The 21,987-nt window shown below is 37.0% G+C and overlaps 1 protein-coding gene across 1 annotated transcript in view; it reads right to left on the bottom strand.

The window, feature by feature from the left end:
* LOC122809687 (von Willebrand factor A domain-containing protein 5A-like) overlaps positions 1-21,987 on the bottom strand; it is a 1,458,063-nt gene that overhangs the window by 878,040 nt on the left and 558,036 nt on the right. The window contains exon 12 of the mRNA XM_044081363.1: positions 17,522-17,636. Coding sequence (XP_043937298.1) covers positions 17,522-17,636 — 115 coding nt within the window. The remainder of the gene's footprint in view (positions 1-17,521; positions 17,637-21,987) is intronic.

The following is a 21,987-nucleotide window of genomic DNA, read 5'->3' as shown; positions in this document are numbered from 1 at the left end:
GCAACCTAGTTATGCCCCCTCCCACCACACAACATTCTTCCATATAAAAACACAGTGACCCTAACTTCTCCAAACTGGGCCCTACATTTTGGCAGTCCATCTTGTTGTTGCTGCATCTTTTCTTGTGTTTTAGTTTCCTTTTATAAAGTTACAGCAAACAGACAGTTTTAGCCAGGTGCGTAAGTCATCTAGATACAGCAGTGGTCATACTGTTTGCAGGGAGGGTCATTACTACAGTTCTGGGAAGCTATGCACTATTGGTTAGAGCTGTAGCTGTTTCTCATTGGTTCTCTTACTTTGCCTGTTGATTTTTTATTAAGCAGAGTAGTACTTAGCACAGAGGGGCTGGAATGTCCATTCCATAAATGCAGGCACTTTCAGCTTCAGCTTTACCTAATACAACAAAACTCACTCACATTCTGTCAATAAAAGGGTTTACTGATATGTATGGGTGCAGCAAGTTACATGCAGCTGCATAATGTGCTCAGTCACACACCTAGTATGCTATAAGTAGCTTCTACCAGCCCACAACAGAACTACATTACCATATGTAGCAGATAACTATTCTAATCAGCTCAGACTGTATTATTTATGTATGTTCCTGCACTGTACCTATCACAGTCGCATATAAACCCAAGTTACTTACTTACTTACTTGAATAGACATACATAACTAATGTAACTCTCCTTCCTGTACTGTGCCTATTAACTCAAGTTACTTATTTACCTAAACAGGCATGCAAAACCATCTACCATATAACCAGTAACTACTTACCTCAATAACTACCTCAGTAAACTGTAAAATTTTAGATTAAATTCAAAAAATTCTCTATAAATTAAATCAAGTTCTTCTACTCTTTGGCCAACATGGAACAACGGCCTACTTATTTTCTCTACATTGCCATCCTCATATCCTTAAGCAGTGTAGCAATTGACTTATGCTCACAGATAATGAACTCTTACTAAATACAAATAACTCTGATGTTTTAGTGACTGGCGACTCTATCGTGAGACACACTGATTCTCTGCTCACTAGGCTGGACAAAGACCAGTGACCAGTCAGCTGTCCTTTGAGAGCCAGGATCTCAGATGTCTCAATGGCCCTTATGACCCTTGCACATGAGAAATATAACTGCAACATGGTAGTTGTGCATGGGGGTCGGGGTCAATAACTTAGGGTAGAAAACACTGAGGGAGATATAGTGAGAAAATGTCAGAGATTTCCATGTCTTTCTTCTCCAAGAATGATACCGAGGTACAAAGGAAAGATGACTGGCAACATCCATGAGCTAAATAATTGGTGTCATTCTAGGGGATACTGTATGTGTTATCATGATGCAAGATGCTGGATAGTCATACTTACTTTGCAAATGACAGTCTGCACCTCTCATTCAAAGCCTTCCAATACTGGCTAAAGCCCCTGCTGCCCCATAGTGTGCTTTTTTGAGAAGAGTCCGGCTAATGAACATTCCACTGCAGTCTATGTATCATTACCTCGGCAGTGTCACATTAAGATGCCCCACTTTGAGGCATTCTTGCATTTGGAAGGCATCCATGTATGTGTAATCAATGAAGCATGGCTTAAATGTCCATAAGGCACTCTCTCCATACCTTAATTTTGCATCTACTATGCCTTCAAAGCCAGTGGTAACTGTTGTGGACAGTTTCCTAAAGTGAAACTTATTGCACTCCAAATCATACTAAACAAAACTATCAGTTTATCAGACACCTTTCATGACTGTGGAAGTTGATGTAAGGTTCCTAAATGTAATGGAAGAATTGCCCATAAATAAAAATTCCTTTGTTTTGGAGAATTTATCTTCTACAAAATAAACTGGAATACTTTAACCTCTAATGCTGGATTTGCTCAGAGGTTTGTGGATCAAATAACTAACTACTTTCTGGAGCAGATTGTTACCAAACCATCTGGAAGACAAAATATTCTTGACCTACTATTTACAAATATAGCTTGATTGCCCACAACTAACTTGGAAACTCCTTCACTGGTTTATAAGCTGGTAACCTTCTCCCTCAAATTGTCTAAACCACCTGAAACCAATACATTGCAGTTCAAAGACTTCAAATGTACACATTTCTTAAAATTCTCAGATGAAGTCTCGAAATTCACTTGTACCAACTTCACCCCAGACATTGGCTCAACATAGGTTTGCAAAGGAATTTTATATCCATTTAGATAAATGTATAGAACTGGCAGTCGCATTTATATATAAATTTAATGGGAAATTAATTTAAAAACAAACAATCTTGGTGGCCCACAGACTACAATAAAAGAAAAAAAAAAACATATTAGACTATACAGCAGATCAGATGACCCCCAAGGCAAGGAGAATATGAAGAATTTCACAAAAAATTTAAAAATGATATTAAATCTACTAAAGTAGCCCATGAATGTTGGTTAGCATCCGAAGCCAAGGACAACTACACATCCTTTTTAGTTATGTCAGGGAACAAAGAAACAACACTCAACAATAGTTATCCCAATCCACAAAGGGGGGAGACACCACTGATCCTGGGAACTATCGACCTATTAGCCTGATGAGCCTGGTCTGCAAGGCCATGGAATGTATTATCATGGAACTCATAAACAAGACATTGGTAACCTCCAAACTCTGGATCCCACCCAGTTCGGGTTTGTGAAAGGCAGATCATGCCTCCTGAACCTGATCGACTTCTTTGAGGCAGTCACCAAAGCTATGGATGAGGGTAAGGAGGTTCACACAGCCTATCTTGACCTCGCCAAGGCTTTTGACACCATCCCCCATTCTGGAATTATAGTTACACTCACTAAACTAGGTATAAATACCTATGTCACAAGATGGGTTGCCAACTGGCTCACTGACAGAACCCACATTGTAAAAGTTGCAGACTCCAAATCTGACCTCAAAGCAGTGACAAGTGGTGTGCCACAGGGTTCCATCCTGAGACCTCTCCTGTTTGGTATCTACTTCTCTGAAGTACAGGCTAATACAGAAGGCCTCTAGCTAATGAAGTTCGCAGATGACTGCAAACTAGGAGCCATAGTCAAGTCCCCAAATGATGTGGATATCCTACAGAAGGGCCTCGCTGAGACATATGCCTGGTGTCAGAACTATGGCCTCAAGCTCAATGCCAAAAAGTGCAGTGTCATCCCCTTTGGTAAAAACTCGGTACCCATGAACTACCACATAGGGAGCAATCTACTTAACACTGAATGCATGACAAGAGACCTTGGGACCCAGGTGGACAGTAGTCTCTCCTTTGATAGTCACATCGCCACAGTAGTCAGGAAGTCCTTCTACATGGCGCACCTCATCATAAAAGGGTTCTCATCCAGAAAAAAAGAGGTCATTGTTCCCCTCTACTCGTCACTCATTAGACCTATTATAGAGTACAACACCCCTTTTGGAATGTACCTCACAAGACATCTGCAGCAGCTGGAAAGGCCACATAAGTACCTCACAAAGAGGATTACTGGCCTCAAATAAATGCCCTACACTGATCGCCTCAAAAAACTCCAGCTTTACTCCGTAGCATATCGCCTACTCCAAGGTGATCTATGCCTAACATATAAAGCTATGTCAAACCCAAAGCTGTTGGGCATGCTACACCTAAAGAAATCCCAATCCCTCCAAGCTACACGCTCTAGGGACATAAACCTTGTCACCACAATAAACAGCACATGCTGGAGGGATAGAGTCCTGTCTCAGAGACTTCCTATACTCTGGAACAAGCTACCCATCTATGTCAAGCAAAGTTCTTCATTAGCACTCTTCAAGAAAAATCTTGATGAGTGGATGGGAAATAGGAAATACACCCTGGGGATCACTTCTGTGTCTCTGCTGGACAGTGGCACAGGAAAATAACTTTCTTGGGTGGCGTAAGCTATGGAACCTTGCTGGCTAGGCTTATGTAGGCCCTTGGGCCAATGAACTAGTACCTACGAACCTATGAACCTATGAACAGTGTGGAGAACTCACAAAATGGCACAATCTTCTCAGGCCAAATGGATATTGCCAATAAACTAGCAAATACATTTATTGAACATTTTATTCCTGAGGTGACTATCCAAAGGCTTCTTTCCCCATATTTCTCAAGTCTCTAAGTATCACTAATCAGGATGTCTAAAAGTGCTGTCCAAGACCAAATCACTTTCTCCATGCATTTGGCACAATGGTTAAAGTCCTCGCTTCACATACAGAAGGTGCAGAGTTGGTTCTGAGCTCTTTTTGTTAGCTAGGGTTGTAATAGTCTGCAGACTGATAGCTTAGTATTTACCTATGGACCTATACCATGTTGTTTGCAAACCAGTATTATACATGCCCTGGTGTAACTGCTCCATAAACTATTTAACTTGAGTCTAAGTAAAGGCTCAGTCCCAGAATTATGATGCTTAAGGATGGCCCCACTACAGACCCCTGACAAGTCTCATTTGTAAGGCCATGGAACACATTACAGCAGACCAGATAAACACTGAAATTGAAAATTTCATTAAACTAGAACTGCAGCAATGTGGCTTTGTAAAAGGCAGATCCTTCTTAATGACCTTAATAAACTCCTTCGAAAGAGTAACACAAGCTGTTGACAGTGATCACACAGTACACACAGCTTACCTTGCTTTAGCCAAGGTATTTGAAACCATCACAAATGCTAGTGCAATTACTAAACTAAATGCATTAGAAATAGATCTCTTTGTGATAAGATGGATTGCAAGTTGGTTAAGAGGCAGAACCCATATGGTGTGGAAGGCCGGGAGCAGTGTCAGAGAACAGGAAGGTAACCAGCAATGCTCAGTACTTGGAACAACTACAGACTAAGAACCAAGACAACTGGTTAACCACTATGAGTCATTAACAAGCCCACCAACAAGACCTTACACTTATAACTACCTAGTGCACTGAAAATTGACTTCATTTTAATGCAAATTCAACACTGTTGCATTTGGTAGTCAACCCCTTATTCCAGCATTCGGTATAAACAATATTCCACTTCAGAATTAAACTGTAGCTGGAGACCTTGTAACATGAGATAATAATTCCCTCCCCATCGATCACTATGTACCAACAGTTGTCAGGAAATCCTTATACCAACACAGCTAATCACAGAAGGGATATCATTCAAATCTACAGAAGTTATTATCCCCTTATATCCAGCACTGATCAGGTCAGTTACTGAGTACAATACCCCCTTTGTGATATGCCTTACCAGACATATCAAACAATTGGGAAGACCCCAGAGGTTCCTAAGAAAAAAGATCACAAGTTTAAAATCCCTAAGCTACCAAAAAATACTAGCAGCATTGTCCCTCTTCCCTTTGCCATATACACTTCTAAAAGAAGACCTATGCCCTGCCTTCCATGCAATCAGGGATCCATTGGTCCTGGATCTCTTATACCCTTACAAGTCAAACAATCCAAAATGCCAAAACTACTGATCAAAAACTGTTTTAGGAGATTAATAAAACAAGGTGGATAGACCAATTTGTTACTCAGCATCTCCCCCACCTCAGGAATAGTCTGTCTCTGCAGAACAAGCAGTATGATATACTAGGGAACAGATTCACTAATACATAACTAAGTGTGCTAGTGTATACAATCTGTATTCAAGAACATCCTTATCACATTTTTGTGCTTTCTAGTCACTCAGAAAGATTACACTAAGTGTACATGTAATTTACAACTTGTGGTAACCTTTATGAATCCCTCTTGTTATGGAAAATATTATGTCTCATGCTTATAATTTACAAAATGCATATTAACTTGTAGTTTCTTCACAAATGAGTCAAATAAAATGTTGATAATACGTTTATGTCAAACGAAAACTGAAAAATAGATGCATGATTAGCAACACTTTATATTTTAAGTGCCTAACAACTGCACTTTCTCTATTAGCAAATTATATTGTACTGACATATAATTGAAGGCAAAGTAAGTACTAAAGGAGTTAAGGGACATTATGTGATGTTATGCTTAAAGAGTCAAGTTTTAGAAAGTAAATGAAAATGTGCCAGGTATCTGTGGAAACCAGACTAATCAGCAGTACGCTCTGGCCTTCTCAGGCCAGGGGATGAATATTTGTAAGGCTATATGTGAGATACTGTGTATTGGCACTAAATGTTACAAGGTTAAAAGACAAATTCTTAGACTGGGTGGTCTTTGTTTCAAAAATGCATATTTGTAAAGTGTTCATATAAAGCTCTAAGTAAGGATCACAAGTAACATCAGAGTTCTGCATGCATAAAATTGATAAGAAAATATATAAATCTAATAATTTTTTTCCTTGTTCTTCGAGATTGATCTGAAAATTTTGGCAGGCAGTCTCCCAGCGCTGTTTTTGAAATAAACAAGTACTTTGCACATCCTGAAGCGTCATTCGTAATTGAGTCAAAAAGATAAAATTCTTTGTTATTTAATTTGTACTTTAAAATTCTTTATTTAATTTGTACTTTAACACCCTTGATATTTAAAGCTACAAGAAAATCCTCAGGAAAACTAAAATTAGGAGGAAGAGTTCAAGTTATGCTTGTGTTATATGTTCACTCAGAATGGTGTACACTTAGTATAAACTTAGTGTAGACATTAATGAATCCCAGGCTATCTTTAAAATGAGACCTGAATAATTGGATGGGTATTCATAAATTTATTCTGGGCTTGACTGGTTTAGCCATCTTTAAGAAGGAAAGTACAGTCTAGAGTGGGAAATGGCAAGGTGTAATCCTCACAAGACTTAGTTTCCTTGTACTTGCTATGATCTGATTGTATACCATAACATCAGAGACTGCACTACTGTACCTGAATTAAAAAAAAAAAATCAAATAACATCTCTGAAAAGAAGCACATTGATATTACTTGTAAATCAAGTACAAAATTTAATGTATATATTTCTTCATTTTATATCAAACTACTATGTAACTGGTTTATGTTTATTTCCTGCTCTATATGTAGAATTTACTACGTTCCACATCCAGACTAAGCCGGAAACAGATCCCATGGAGATCTGTACTCTACCTGGTTAAGAAATCTAAATAATAACTAAATAAAAATATGACTTTCAATTTATATTACTTAGTCTCCAGCTAGTTCTGGGCTAACTTTGCATAACAATTCTGTCTTACTAGTGAGCTGTTTTAATACAACAAAATAGGTAACTGTTTTCGCTCTCTTTCACGGGTCTTCCATTAGCAGGTAATTGAAGAAATGCAAATCAGATAACAGCCCTCTTTCAATCGTGGCAGATTGTAGAAATGCTCAGATGAACAGAAATGAAATAATCTTTTTTCTCACATTTCTTGTAACTTTCTAAGTAGAGTTACGTTTACGCAGAACAAATGTAAAGGATAGTCTTTCAGCAGACAATGCCTCATCGCATAAGGTGAACTCTCTACTCTGATTTAACAATCTGATATTACATATAGCTTCCAATTTACAAGCAACTGAAGGTACAGATTCTTTGATGTCTGGTGCACCTCTTTCTCTCTGTATAAATCCTTCAGACTCCTCCAGAGTGAACTTCACAAGTCTGCCTGACTTCTGGATTTTTACCTTTTTGTCTGTGGCCTCAGCTTATGTAGATGTCTGCCTCTCTCTGTGATTAATTATTTAACATAGAAATGCTTGGGTGAGCAGAATGTAAAATATTAATAAGGGTGTTGGAGGCTTTGGTGTGTGTTTCTAAGTGGTACAGTGTAGCCTTCATTAATTAACTTGGTGCAGTGACTCAGAAGCAATAAAATTTAGAATAGTTCCACTTTATCCACAATGAGTTAAATGCTTGTAACTCAAAAATTAAAATTAATAGTTGTTTTTAGAGTGCATGATCCCATTCAGAATGTGCTTACTTGTTGAATACTTAACAGAACTACAGTTTATCCAGTCAGATAAGGAACTTTGTTAAATACATACGCCACTGCTTGTTAGAACAGATTAATGTCTTCCCTTGTATGCATCCTTAAATGTAAAAAAGAAAAAAATAGAAAGTACCTCTGTCATTGTTTTTGTCTGATGCATCCATTCTACAAGAAGTGTCACAGAAATCCCTGTTATTTCCATTTCCGTATAACCCCCAGAGAAATCATCAAGCAGGAGACAGGCTACAGAGGGAATGGTATACCAGTGTGACAAGTTGAGCCATACTTCTCAACTGTCCAGAATTATGCATAATGTCACTGAGTTTGCTGCATACTTTTGCCCTGTCCGCTTAAACTTTTTGGTCTCCTGGTATGTCACTAAGAATTATAGTCAGTCAATAGTGACAGGTATTACAGTTTTATACTTATTTTTTTAGAAAATGAAGGATGCAATACCTGTTGTTTTATTAACTTTTTATGTGAATTACAGCAATATTTAAAAAATTGTCCCCAGTTTTGACCCTTTATCACACCCCTCCCCATTATTTCCAGAAATTTTGAGCAAAGAAGGTCAGAGGTATTTTGGTCTCTTCCTCACAAAATGGGTGATTTTTCTGACAAATTACTTTGGATTGCAGTTATTAAATACTAACAGGCATGCAATTTTCAGATTTTTTATCCTTCAGAAAATGTTTTCTAATGCAAAGCTTGTTATTCTAGCAACTTTCTAAGTATATAAGATAAATATTTAAAAACTGTTCCTGATTTTGTTCTTTGATTCTCTTAAAAACTGTTGGTGGTGTCCTTCTTGGGGGCTAGAGGGTTGATTGGCTTGTCTCTCCCCTTCTCTCCTCTAACCTCTTAGATCTGTGGGGGATGTTACCATCCCTATGGTCCCCGCTGACTTTGCCCAGATCATTATTGGATGCTGTGCCACTATTATCATTTGGTTCTCCTCCTCCACGTGGGGCAGGGTAGACATTGTTATTCTTGTAGTCACTGATGTCTCTGAGAATCTTGCTTTGTTTGCTTTTAAAGGAAACCGTCTCATGTTCTGACACTTTTTTTAGAATAGACTGGAATTCCTCAAATCGATGCTCGAACAATAAATCTTTCTGTATCTCGGAAACAAGATTACGAATTTCCTCCTCTAGCTGGTTCAACTACTTCAGATTATCCCAAAAATAATATTCATATATTCAATAACTATACAGTCAAAAAATTCCACAAGTTCAAAATGCAACAGGGACCCAGGGTATTTCTAAATGCATAAGCCTTTTGGTACTTGCTTGTTATTAATACAAAAGTTGAGAAAAGAATTGTCCAACCATATTGACTTAACTTTAGTCAGTAATAATTCAAGTTTGTTAATTCTTGCTTTGAATGTAAGCTCATGATAATTACACTGTCTATTGTTCTTCTTAGACCTCTGGACTACTACTTCACTAAACAAAAGTTTTAGGGAAAACCAATCCTAAATGTTAAAACTTCCCCTAGAACTGGAGGCAGCATTTGTATCAGTAAAATGAGTATTCAAACTTTTAGAACATACCACAGCATGATTTGAAACTTTTTCCATACCTGTACTGGATCTGACATTGTTTGCAGTCCTTGTTCCATTACTACTGCTGCCAAAAGCTGCAACCAGAGAGTCCACATGGTCCCTAAGCCGATCCATACATTCTATCAAAGCAATAAGATCCACAGGTGTGTTGCTGTGACCAAAGGAAGTGGAGCTGACTTCCAAGCCAGAAAACAACTTTGTTTGTGACATTCCAGTGTCTGCAGTAAACTAAAACAACCAAAATACCCAAAACCACGATCAGCGTACTTGTTAAACTCAAATAAAAATAAAAAATAAAAAACGCTGCACCAAAACACAACAGAGTCTTTAATTACACAAAGCTTTAAGTGCTTTCATTTCAGTTGAAAAGGCACTTCATCAGAAGCAATATTATCTCTACTTCCTTCCTTTTATACACTTAAAAAAAGCACAAAAAATACTGGCAAAACTTAAAGGTATGCACGCATTAAAATATCAATACTATTCCCAGACTTCCTGCATGAAATATATATGCATGCTAAGCACCAATACCACTAAATGTAAAAGTAAATATTGTATAAAAAACATAATAGCAGATGTGTTAAGAATTAGTAAATGGTAAACACATGGACTAGCTTGTATGATCAATTGAACTATTTAAAAATATTTTAGAAAAGTTTGATTATAGAAGTCCTATGACAGGCAGTCTGACTTAATTTTCAAAATAGGCTTGATAGATATTAAGTCATTAATACAGGTGGGGCAGTGGCATTTAATAAAAATTGCCAGTGAAGCTCCTTCTTCTCAACAATACAATGGGCATTCCACCTTCTCTAAAATGGTAAAATTTCTTAAAATCCTTGCACACCAAAGAATGCTTGTAAAGGGCATTGCAGGAGTTGGCTTTACCAACTGCATACACATGCTGATAGATTCTTGTCCACAAAGGTCCAATATTCTTTCCTATATAGAATGCTGGACAAGACAGGCAGAAAGTTTTATATATATATATATATATATATATATATATATATATATATATATATACAAAACACCCTTAGTATTGCAGTTAAATCTGCCCATGACTGTAATCAATCTAGAAAAATCTTCCACAGAAAAATGACTTCCTTCAAAAATGGAGAACCAACCACCGGAACAGAAGGTTTTGGAAGTAATCATCCCAGAGTCTCTGGTGAAGGAAAAAGAAGGTACTGATTCTGCTTTTAATTTTGGAGGTTGTATGATATACAATTTTCCACACAACATCACTCACACCTTTGGCACTTTATTTCAAAAAGGTTTTATATATGTGCATTCCAGCCAGCCTGATATGGTAGAGTTACTGACTGAGCTCAAGTTGTTTACCAGGAAACTAAACTTGCAATGTATTCTGCAACCTAATGACCAAAGCTCTTCTAGTTTTGGTCTAAAAAGAGCTAGCATTTTTAACCCACCCCTCTTACCTAGCATTCACCTACTTGAACAGTATTGTGAGAAAAGCGTGAGGGAATGGTGTTACAATAACAGAAAACTCAAATTTTACAACCTTACTCCTGGGCAAAGGGAACTGTTATACAAACAGGTCAAAGATAAAAGTTTGCGTATCATGAACTTGATAAAGTTAGAGCAGTGGTCATAATGGAAATACATTGATATTCCTCCAAAATTTGGCTTATTTACATAATGGAACATTTTTTTATTGTGGCTTTATGGAACAAAATTAACATTGCTACTATGGTATTGATTTGATTTTGGAAGACATTTTAGTGATGTTCAATTCACCTATGACCATTAAGAAATTTATAGTAGTGAAGGAGCCTAGGATTCCACCAATTTTTCGAATTCCTAAGCTCTACAAAGTGATATCTGACCCCCCCCCCGACCCATTGTAGCTCCTGCTAAGTCTAAAACAGAACCTTTGGTCAAATTTGTAAACTTTAAGCTTAAATCATTTACAGTGGATAAGCAACATATACTAAAGGACTCTTGGCATTTTCTTGAGAGAATGTCTAATGCCATGTTTTGCCTGAGGCCCTCTTTGTTACAACAGACATCAAAGACTTATTTTCTGTCATCCCCCATGAGGAAGGGTTGGACTGGTTTCATCACGCTATGGTCAGGGGCACAGATTTTAGTGATATTGAAGTTAGATTGATCCTCCAGTGTATGGAGCTTGTGCTGACTAACCACTGAAGGTGAATATTACAAACAACACAGAGGTATGGCCATGGGGGCAGCTTCAGATCCCATATTGGCCAACGTGGTTTTGTGGTTTTGGGAGACCTCCATGGTTTTACATTAACCTTCTTTTTATATGATTGGAGTTTATCTTAGTTACCTGGATGATATATTTATTTTATGGACGGGCAGTTCACAGGAACTGAAGTTTTCTATGGAGTTTTTAAACCTCTCCACTGACTTCTTGGAATTTACCCACCAATGTAACACATTTTCTATTAATTTTCTCGACATCACATTGTACACAAATTTTTAGAAACAAAGATATGAGTCCAACATTTAAAGGAAAAACACTTTTTCGAATGCATATTTGCATTTCGATAGTCAACACCCTGCATAGCAGAAAAAGAACTTGGTGAGAGGTCAACTGATCAGGCTTAGTAGATTAGTTTCTGATGACACCAACTTCCAAGTTGAAGCTATCAAACTTTATGAAATGTTTAAAAGCAGGGGCTACTCACAGGGCATGTTGGACGATATTAGTAGTTTTGTGATAGAGCACAGAAATTCTTGATATGGCTCCATTATACAACAACCTGGATCCACAGTGGGTTATAATAAAAACAATGATAAAAGTCCAGGTAACCCTCCACAGGTGTTGGTCCTGCAATACAACAAAGACATCCATTCTTTGAAAAGTTCCATCAAAGCACACCAGAGTACTGTTTTTGGATGCCTTGAGTTAACCAATTGGTTGGGGCTATAACCTAGATTTGTTTTTAAAAATAGCAAAAATTTTAAAACCATCCAAGAACAGGCAGGAGTTATGACAATATTTCTCCCAATGGTTGTAGCATGAAGTGGTGTGGAACCTGCAAACAGTGTAGATTTATTTTGAAGGCAGTAGTTTTTCTGTGGAAGGTTTTCCTAGCTTGATTACAGTCAAGGGCAGATTTGACCGCAATACTAAGGGTGTTGTATATATATAGCCTTCTGTCTGTCTTGTCCAGCATTCTATGTAGGAAAGACTATTGGACCTTTGTGGACAAGAACCTATCAGCATGTGTATGCAATTGGTAAAGCCAACTCCTGTAATGCCTTTTACAAGCATTCTTTGGTGTGCAAGGATTTTAAGAAATTTGGCTTTACCATTTTAGAGAAGATGGAATACCTGGAAAGGGGTAGTGATTGGGAAACCTTTGTTGAGAAGAGGGAGCTTCATTGGCAACGTTTATTAAATGCCACTGCCCCACTTGGTATTAATGACTTCATATCTATCAAGGATATTTTGAAAATTAAGTCAGAGTGCCTGTCATAGGACTTCTACACTCAAACTTTTGAAAAATGTTTTTAAATAGTTCAGTTGATCATACAAGCTATTTCATGTGTTTACTCTTTACTATTTCTTAACACATCTGTTATTATGTTTTTTATACAATATTTACTTTTACATTTAGTGCTATTGGTGTTTAGCATGCATATATATTGGATGCAGGAAGTTTGGGAATAGTATAGTATTGATATTTTAATGTGTGTATACCTTTAAATGTTGCCAGTTGTTTTTTTATGCCTTTTTTAAATCTGTAAAGGGAAGGAAGTAGAAATCACATTGTTGCTGATGAATTTCCTTTTCAATTGGAACAAAAGCACTCAAAACTGTATGTAATTAAAGACGTTGTTGTGCTCTGGTGCAGCGTTATTTTATTTTTATTTTTAAATCAATTTCGTTTTCTGAGTATTTGTTACTGATTCTTGAGAGAAGAGGTTAGGAGAGTCTGAGTATTTGTTACTGATTCTTGAGAGAAGAGGTTAGGAGGGCAAAGGGTTGCACTATATGGTTCTCACAGCAGCAAACTGAAATACTTTTCTTTCTAGGGCATTATGTATTTGTTCACTTATTTGATTGTAAGCAAATATCTGAGGTGTATATATATATATATATATATATATATATATATATATATATATATATATACACACACACACACACACACACACACACACACACACACACACACACACACACACACACAGGCTGTAATCGATGGTCACATTGGTTTGCATGTGTGTATGTCTATGAGTGTGTGTGCATGTGTTTGTTTATAGTTATGGTAAAAAGGAAAGATTCCATTGTAGTAAATAGGAGCATCATTGTATGAACCATGTTCTTTGAGTACAATCATTGGTTTCCTATTTTGTTTATTGTGGAAAGTGTGCTTGTTTTTATTTGATTGCGACTAAAATGGACAACATGACATCTATGAGTTAAATATTGATATTTTAAATCTCAATAAATGTTTAAGTATGATCAGAATATAAATTTGTTGTTTGATAATCAACAAAAGATCTAAAACAAAATGTACTGTCTTGAACTACAATGTTTACCTGCCAATTAATGCAAATGAGCAAGGCCATGATCTGTTAATGAGTTGCGTCCCATAGTGCAATGTTTGATTCTCCCAGGATTCCTTTGCTTACCATGAGACTCTGTCCAAGCCATTTCACTAAGTAGTGCTCCTGAGCTGCCCCTATGAAGGGACAGTTATATCAAGTGGGCTGTCCTAGGTTTTTAGCAAATGAATTACACATTTGAATCCTTACACCATTCACACAGCCACTAATTAATTATTTCCTATGTGCTGTTTAACTGTGAATCACAGCATGTCATTTGTAGATTAATGGTCTGCCCAGATACTTTCATAAAATATGAGTTTCAATGGAGGAAAAATTTACTGTTGCTTATTTAGCAAATGGCTGTCAATGACTTAGCTGCAGAATTTGAAATAAAAGTTTAAAATTAAATCCATCCAAATCTCTATGATCTTTGTAAAAGTAAATAAGAAATAGCATGTATTACTGATAGGTTTGAACAGGGAGAGAGAAACTGAAACAAGTCAGACCCAGGATCACAAATGCAGGAGCTAATAAATTCTCCAGTGGAAAACACCACTGTACAAGCAGTGAAGCAATCATGCAAATAGTACATTCTCAATACAAACATACCAATGCAAAAGTAGCATTTAAATAACACATGTGCATGAGCTGAGTCAGTCAAATCAAAGTATACATTATACACTTACATTCATCATAAATGTACACTTAAAACTGGCCTTAAAGCTAAAAGATGCAGTCAGTCCTGAAACTTTGTCAGGTCGTAGCATTGTAATCTAACAATATTCACACAACTCTATAAAGTGTCAAAATCTCTATCTCTACAACTCACATGTACAACTTCAAACAATCTAAGAAAAAATCTCTGATTCTGATCATACTTAAAAATATGTCCTGCTAGTGTATTTTATCTTCAATGTTCCAAACAATCCTATCTCCAAGGTGTCTAATAGACTAGCCTACATAAACAGCTACTCATCTTATACATTTCACTAAATAAATTATATTTGTTGTTTGATAATCAACAAAAGATCTAAAACAAAATGTTTCATTTATTACATGGTACTCAAATTAAATATTTAATAAAATCAATGTGCAGCAAGAACAGTTAAGACAGTGAAAAGTCTTATGTCCTGGTGTACTTATTTGTTAATTTACTCTTGCCTTGTCTTTATAACAAGGGTCGCATTTTAAATCCCACTGTTTGCTTTTCTGTACCTGTTGACTGATTGCTCGTGCCCCCGGCCCATTCTCCTGCCTCCACTGTTGTTTTCTCTGTTGATTTATCCTGTACTTGAGGTATACCAGGATACAATAACTTAAAAATAAGTTTTATTTCTTTGCAAAGTCTTATGGAAGAAAGGAAAATATGTTTTGTTAATGATATGTCATTGTCTATGTAAACTCATATCTACAAACTTTAAGATTATTTTCTTCCTCCACAAAATAGAAAGAACTTCCTTATCCTCTCTCGCTCTCTGTTTTAGTATCACCAATAGAAACTCTGGTTCAAGAGTTGAGGAATTTTCTCATAAAAGTTTTATAGTCATACTCTTCAGTATGTTTAATATTGCTGTAATCCTCAGGTTATCTCCTCATGAATTATCCTTGAGTTAAATGAGTCTCTGTGCCATTTGTTCAGATTTTAACTGCTCTTTTACCAATTTCTCATCCTTTTTATTTCCCGCAACCTTCTGTTGTTTGTCTCTATAATCTCCACAGGGAGCCACTTCTCTTGAAAATCTCAGAATGCTTTTGGTCAGTCTTTCTTTCTGGGCGGACTAAACAGCTTTATCTTTCACCCACCATTCCCATCTGCTATTCCCATCTCTGCTCTCCCACAATGCTTTTAGTTTCACTTTTTCCTTGTCAGCCTTCTGAACATCATAGACTGTACAGCTAGCAATTTCTGTTAATTTATAGTAGATTGCAGGCTTTTGCTTATTTAAACTTGTCACCACCCAGAGCTCTGCTTTTAACTTCATACACTATTTCCACCATCGTGGACCTCTTGATATGAGGGTCTTTTGATCTTCTGCATAGTTTAAGGGGTTTTATTCTTTTATTGAAAAGTTTATACTGCTGAATCACCATGGTGGAGTGATTTTATATTTCCATTTAAATTATGATCTAGATGGAACTGCCAGTTTCATAAATTTATGTAAGTGAGCATAGAGCTCTTTTGTGAAGTTAGTTGCTGTGACATCTGGGATGATGCTGCTATAAGGGAATTTTGAAACTTCATCATAGAATTTGATGATATTGATAAATTGGATTAATACATTGGATATCATTGAATTCTGAGATATTACTTTTGGTGGGTGTATATTTTTGAAGGTATATACCAACGGAATAGCACACAAAGAAGCTATATATTACATTTAAAATGAAAAGGCACCCTCCAGAAACAACTATATCTCAAAGAATGCTGTAATTCTGTACTAGAAACAGCTCTCCCTGCTAGCATTAGCAAATAGACAGTTGACTGATGGAAAAAAGCAATACAACTAGTAATCCATTTGAAAGGTATTCTTTTTGCAACTATAGCACCATTGTTTCCAGGAGGGTATCAGGCAAGAACCATAGAACAGGTGTAAGAATCCATGGAACACTAAAATATCAACAACACTAACCAAGAAAACTGGGTTCACGTAGTCATGGGTTCTGCCACAAAGAAATCATAGAAGGAAGAGCATACATACACACACACACACACACACACACACACACACACACACACACACACAGATAGACACACACCTCTCACTTAGTTGTACTGCTAATCATACTAATTTCAACTTGAAAAGCAGAACCTCAAAGCAGCTGATCCTTTCCATCAGCCCTCATATTCTCTGGTGTGAAGCTTGCTCATTCATTAAATCTGTCAGCAGTTGTCTTCTCCCACAGCCAGATCAGTAGCCATCCACTCCTGTGGCTGGTTCAGATCAAGTAAAGGCAATGGAATATGGTTGGCATGAAATCTGAGTGAACATACGTATACAACAGGGCACATCTCCAAAACGTGTGCTGACTAGTATATGAGGTGTTAACAGAAAGTAAAGCAGTGGATGAAGCAAATGGATTTAAATCCCATAACTACAATTTGTTCTCACTGGCTGTACCAGAAGGGAGTTACTCAATCAGTTAACTTAGCAAATATAACACATAAAAGGCTATGTCAGAAAGCAGGACAAACGCACAACAGGAACTCTCCAAACAATGTGAATGTGATAACTGTAATTTACTAAAGAGTGTAGATGGATTAAACCAAAGTTTATTTTTACATCTTCCCTCATCCCCTATAACATCAGAATTGCTTTAGTCAGACATATAGCACATGTAAGTGAATGAAAGGAGCTTAGAATGTTAGTTCTGAAGGTAATTAACAGGGATGTCAGAGCAGGTGACTTGCTAACATGCACAGAAGCTGCTTAATACAAAAGGATAACAAAATAGTAAATTCTGTCCATGTTGATGGCAGCAGTTTAACTGAAATATAGTTATTTTTTTCTTTCTCTTTACATATCTTTTATAACCGGTGGTCTTATTCACTGCTTAGTTGCTTACCTTTGCCTGCATCCTGTCCTTTTCTATGATGAAGTCATATTTCCCATGAGAAGCTCTTGCCACCCCTTTTATCAGGAATGTTGAGGCCCCTTCACCAATCCCGAGTGTGAAAAACCTAAATAATGAAGAATATGATATATTAAGCTGCATGAATTTTGAACATCAAGAAAGTCAGTAAACATGGTCTTGTACCTTAGTGACTGTAATCATTTGAAGTGTATTGGTCATGTTCTAAAACATCATTGTGTTATAATTAACTTCATTCCCAGTTATATTCCACATGTTAAAGCTGCAAGTAATTTTGCAAAAAATGAAGATTATAGTGCGGTGTCTGATATTTTAGGTTCACTGTTTACTCAGTTTTACTCTATAACCGCATCTACAATATGATATTATGGTAGGTAGTTGGTCACAAATTACATACAACTGCAAAGCACTGTGGGTATACAAAAATGACTTAATTTTTAGATTGTGATTTCACTACTACATTATCACATATGTTAATTTTCAAAGTAAGGGGTTCCACCTACAAAATCTAGCTGATAACTTGTCATTTTAGGAAGTAAGAAACTCATACTGATGCCTTTAGGATGAAAATATAGTAGTGAAACATTGTGGGTTCAGTCGTTCACAATGTCATTTTAGAGGTTTTCTGTTCTAACAAAAATGTGAGGGAGCCATCCTTAACAACAAAATAGAATGCAAAAACAACACATTTTTTGCATCAAAAACTGTATATTTTTTATTATATTTGGAAGGAGGTTATGTCTAATGCCAAAGCTTTGTTGCGTGCACTTTCTTCAGACAGAATATGATCAATGCATTTTAACTAATCAAGGCTAACAACTTTCTTTGAACTTGATGAAACTGGTACCAAAGGACAGCTTGTGACTACCCCCGTTATCCGACAGCATGATAAGCATTAATAGTTCAACTAATCAGATAAAGTACCAGAGAAATTGCCATGCATAAACCTCAAATAGCATTATCTGAACTAGAATTTAGTTCCTTTACTGTTCTTTATGGTATGTTGTATTACTGTTTCATTGCACAATATTGATTTGCAGTTTGATGTTACTGTTGCCTTAGAAACAGCAAGCAGTATATACTGTGTATTACCACTGCTATAACTGGATTTGTTTGTGACAACCTGAAAAAAAAAAAAAAAAAACAGTCTTTTTACAATAGTATGAAAGAAAATCTCAGCAATCAGGATTACCATGGATGGACAGTGACTCTGGATATATAGCCCTGTCAAGGCTGGTAACTTAGAAGGTATTTTCTGCAGGGGGAGGAGACACTAATTAGAGACAAAAATAAGGTAATTTAACCGTTGGTGACTCCACGTTAAAAGGAATACACTTACTTTTGAGAAATTCAATAACACAAAGGATTATGATCAAGTTACTGATCATAAACAGTTAGTTAATGTGTTTGAGAAATGTTTTCAAGAAATTCACATTCAGAGCAAAGCTCAAGAGGTGTATATCTTGAAACCATTTTGAGAATTCTCTAATGAATAGCTATAATCAGAAACTTGACCATAATTCCTTGTATTACATAGAGCTTTACCTGGCTGAATGTACTTCAACTCACAGAAATAAAACAGTATAGGAACACAAAGTGCTTTACAGTTTAGAATGCTAAAACATCTCTAACACTGCCACACAGACAGCTGACATATGTGAATTATCAAATCAGTGAACAGCTATAAAATATGTTAATCACTTCACTATGTTGCAGTTTTGTGTGTGTGTGTGTGTGTGTGTGTGTGTGTGTGTGTGGCGAGGGGGGGGGGCAGCATAAGAGATCCAATCAGCAGATGTCAAAGGTGCATAACAAGTAATGAGCTTGTAGTACATAGTGCATGTTGACTATGCTCCAAAACTGGAAAAAAAGATAAGCCCCATGATTTAATAAAATCCATGTAGGCACAGTGTAGAGCCTACATGGAATGTTACCATGTCTCTGTACATGGTTGTCCCTCAGCAGTGCACCATGCACATTAATCATGGTGCATTACTGAGGGAGAGCCATGGAACATGGTTATTGAATCAGTGCAAGAGTATAGTGCTAACTGTGTCCGCAGATGAGTAAGACACTCTCTACACTGTCCAATCATATTATTTCATTGTTATTTATTTTTTTGGGGTTTTTTTTTTTTTTTTTGAAGTATGTTTGCATGGTGTGGGGAGCAGCAATGCTAAGCAGTGCAAAAACACCTGCCAGACATCTAAAAATAGAAACTGGATGTAATTAATTATTTATTTAAATGTCAAGTTTAAGAGTAGCTGAGGGGGTTTGTGCGGCATGGTGCTCAGCAATGCTTATAGGTAGCTCAGAGCTATATGTAAAGGTATAGCAGAATTCTACATATCCATGTAGCTAAATGGGTAGATTTGCAACTTCATGAGCAGCAGGTCGAGGGTTTGAATACATGGAAGGGAAAATAAGCATTTATTTTTGAAATGCAAAATTATTTTAAATTCTGGCCCACTGTGCTCTGATAAGCTCTGCTAAGACCTGCTAAGCACAGCATAAACACAATAATGGCTGAACATGTTTATGCACTGCTCTGCTCTGCTGAGCTGGTATGCGCACTGCTAAGCACTGCTAAGCATATGGGTCTTCGAGTTTTTGCACTGCTTAGCTCAGCTGTGCTGGTTTGCTCACTGCTAAGTGATGCGGCACTTTTTTAAATGTTGCCCAATGCCTTGTAAGGGTGGAAAAATAGGCTATATTAATTAATTATTAATTAATAATTAATTAATATTACAGCCGAGTGCACCTCCAAGCGTCTCTGCAGTTAAATCCTACTACGCCTCTAGGTGTCAAATATTGCTTGTTCATATTTGCATTAATAATTCCAAAATCATGCTACATACAAGGTATCAAAATATTTTATTTTGAGGCATACATTATGGCAAGTACAATTGTATTGATATTTGTCCTCTGTCAGTGAGCATTTGTTAGAACTGTAAGGTGATAACTTCATTTTTTAAAAGTTCAAGCCACACCCACTGGGAGTTAAAGGTACACACTCAAATGAGATGTACTGGAGGGAATGAGTTAAGTCCAATAGGCAGGTATACAGCAGAATCCATTGGAGTTCTGTCTCTGTAGGGTACTATGGCAGGCGTTAGTGAGGATGCATGCTTCTGGGCACAGCATTGGGGTATTCTGGAGTCCAGGGTCATGTCTGGACTCCTAGTACAAAACCATGATGACCGGCTGCTGCAGGGAGGTTTCCAGGGTTCAGAGTGTAAGGCAGAGGCCTAGGACCGGCTGGCAAGGGAACTCACCAGTGCTACTGGTACACAAGTGAGCAGTGTCATCACCACCATGATGACCTGAAACATCAAAAGGGGGAATTTCTTGGACACCTGGGTCCAAGAAGCTCGGGCAGGGAGTGCCCCACAAGTATGTAAGTAATTTTACCTTTGTTTCACCAATGTGCAATCTGAATATCTACTAAACTGGTATGCATAATAGTGTGCTTCTCTCCCAACAGCTACAGAGGAGAGGGCTCATAACATTGAGGCGCATGCCAGGCACTTGGCCAGATTGCGCTGTGAGTGTGGTGAGTACGGATGTATTATGCTGACTGTAGTTAAATCAGCAAGAAAGAGTAAAGCATTATGTGCAATAAGGTATATACAGTAAAGTTTGTATAGCAATAAGTGTGGGCTTACAGCTGTAGTGCATTAAATGAATAATGCCAACTATAGTGCAATACAAACATGCATCAGTACTATTAACTGCATTAAAGCATATACAATAAAGTCTGTAGTGCAATAAGTGTGTAATTAGAGCTGTTTTGCAAGAACTGAATAATGCCAACTGTTGTGTAATGAAAACACAAACCAATACCAGTAACTGCATTAAATACATACAATAAAGTATGTAGTGCAATAAGTATGGAATCAGAGCTGTTATGCAAGAAATACATAATGCCAACTGTTCTGCCATAAAACATGAACCAATACCAATAACACCAAGGTAAATTGTGTACATCAGGATTGTCTTGCTTTTAACCATTGCAGTAGATCTGTATGCATTCAGGCTGTAAGTTAAGGTGCTGCAGTCAATTATAACACTGTAATAGATGTGGAATACAAATATAATGTTTGCCAAATGTATTGTTTAACACATATAGTACCATTTAAGGCTGTTTCTAGGTCAATATTGTTCACATAATGCTCTGTTATCCACAAACAGCAGGTAAGCAAGGTATATGGGTGAGGTAGCCCACTCCATGATCCGGTATTGTTTGTTGACTTCACAGATATTTCAACACACTAAGAATATTTTGTGTGCACCTGCATTCTATATACTAATGTATATATTACCTACTATCTCTGTCATGCTTTTATTTCATGCATATGTGTTCTACTGTCACTGCAGTCTACCGTAAAACTGTAGTACTACTACCAGGTCATATTTTGGTTCCAGGTGAGCTCTAGGAA

Source organism: Protopterus annectens, chromosome 8.part0 (assembly GCF_019279795.1).
Source record: "Protopterus annectens isolate FY-2018-M chromosome 8.part0, PAN1.0, whole genome shotgun sequence".
NCBI classification, from domain to species: domain Eukaryota; kingdom Metazoa; phylum Chordata; order Ceratodontiformes; family Protopteridae; genus Protopterus; species Protopterus annectens.
The sequence above is the reverse complement of the archived record's forward strand: the minus strand, read 5'-3'. Positions and strand labels throughout refer to the sequence as shown.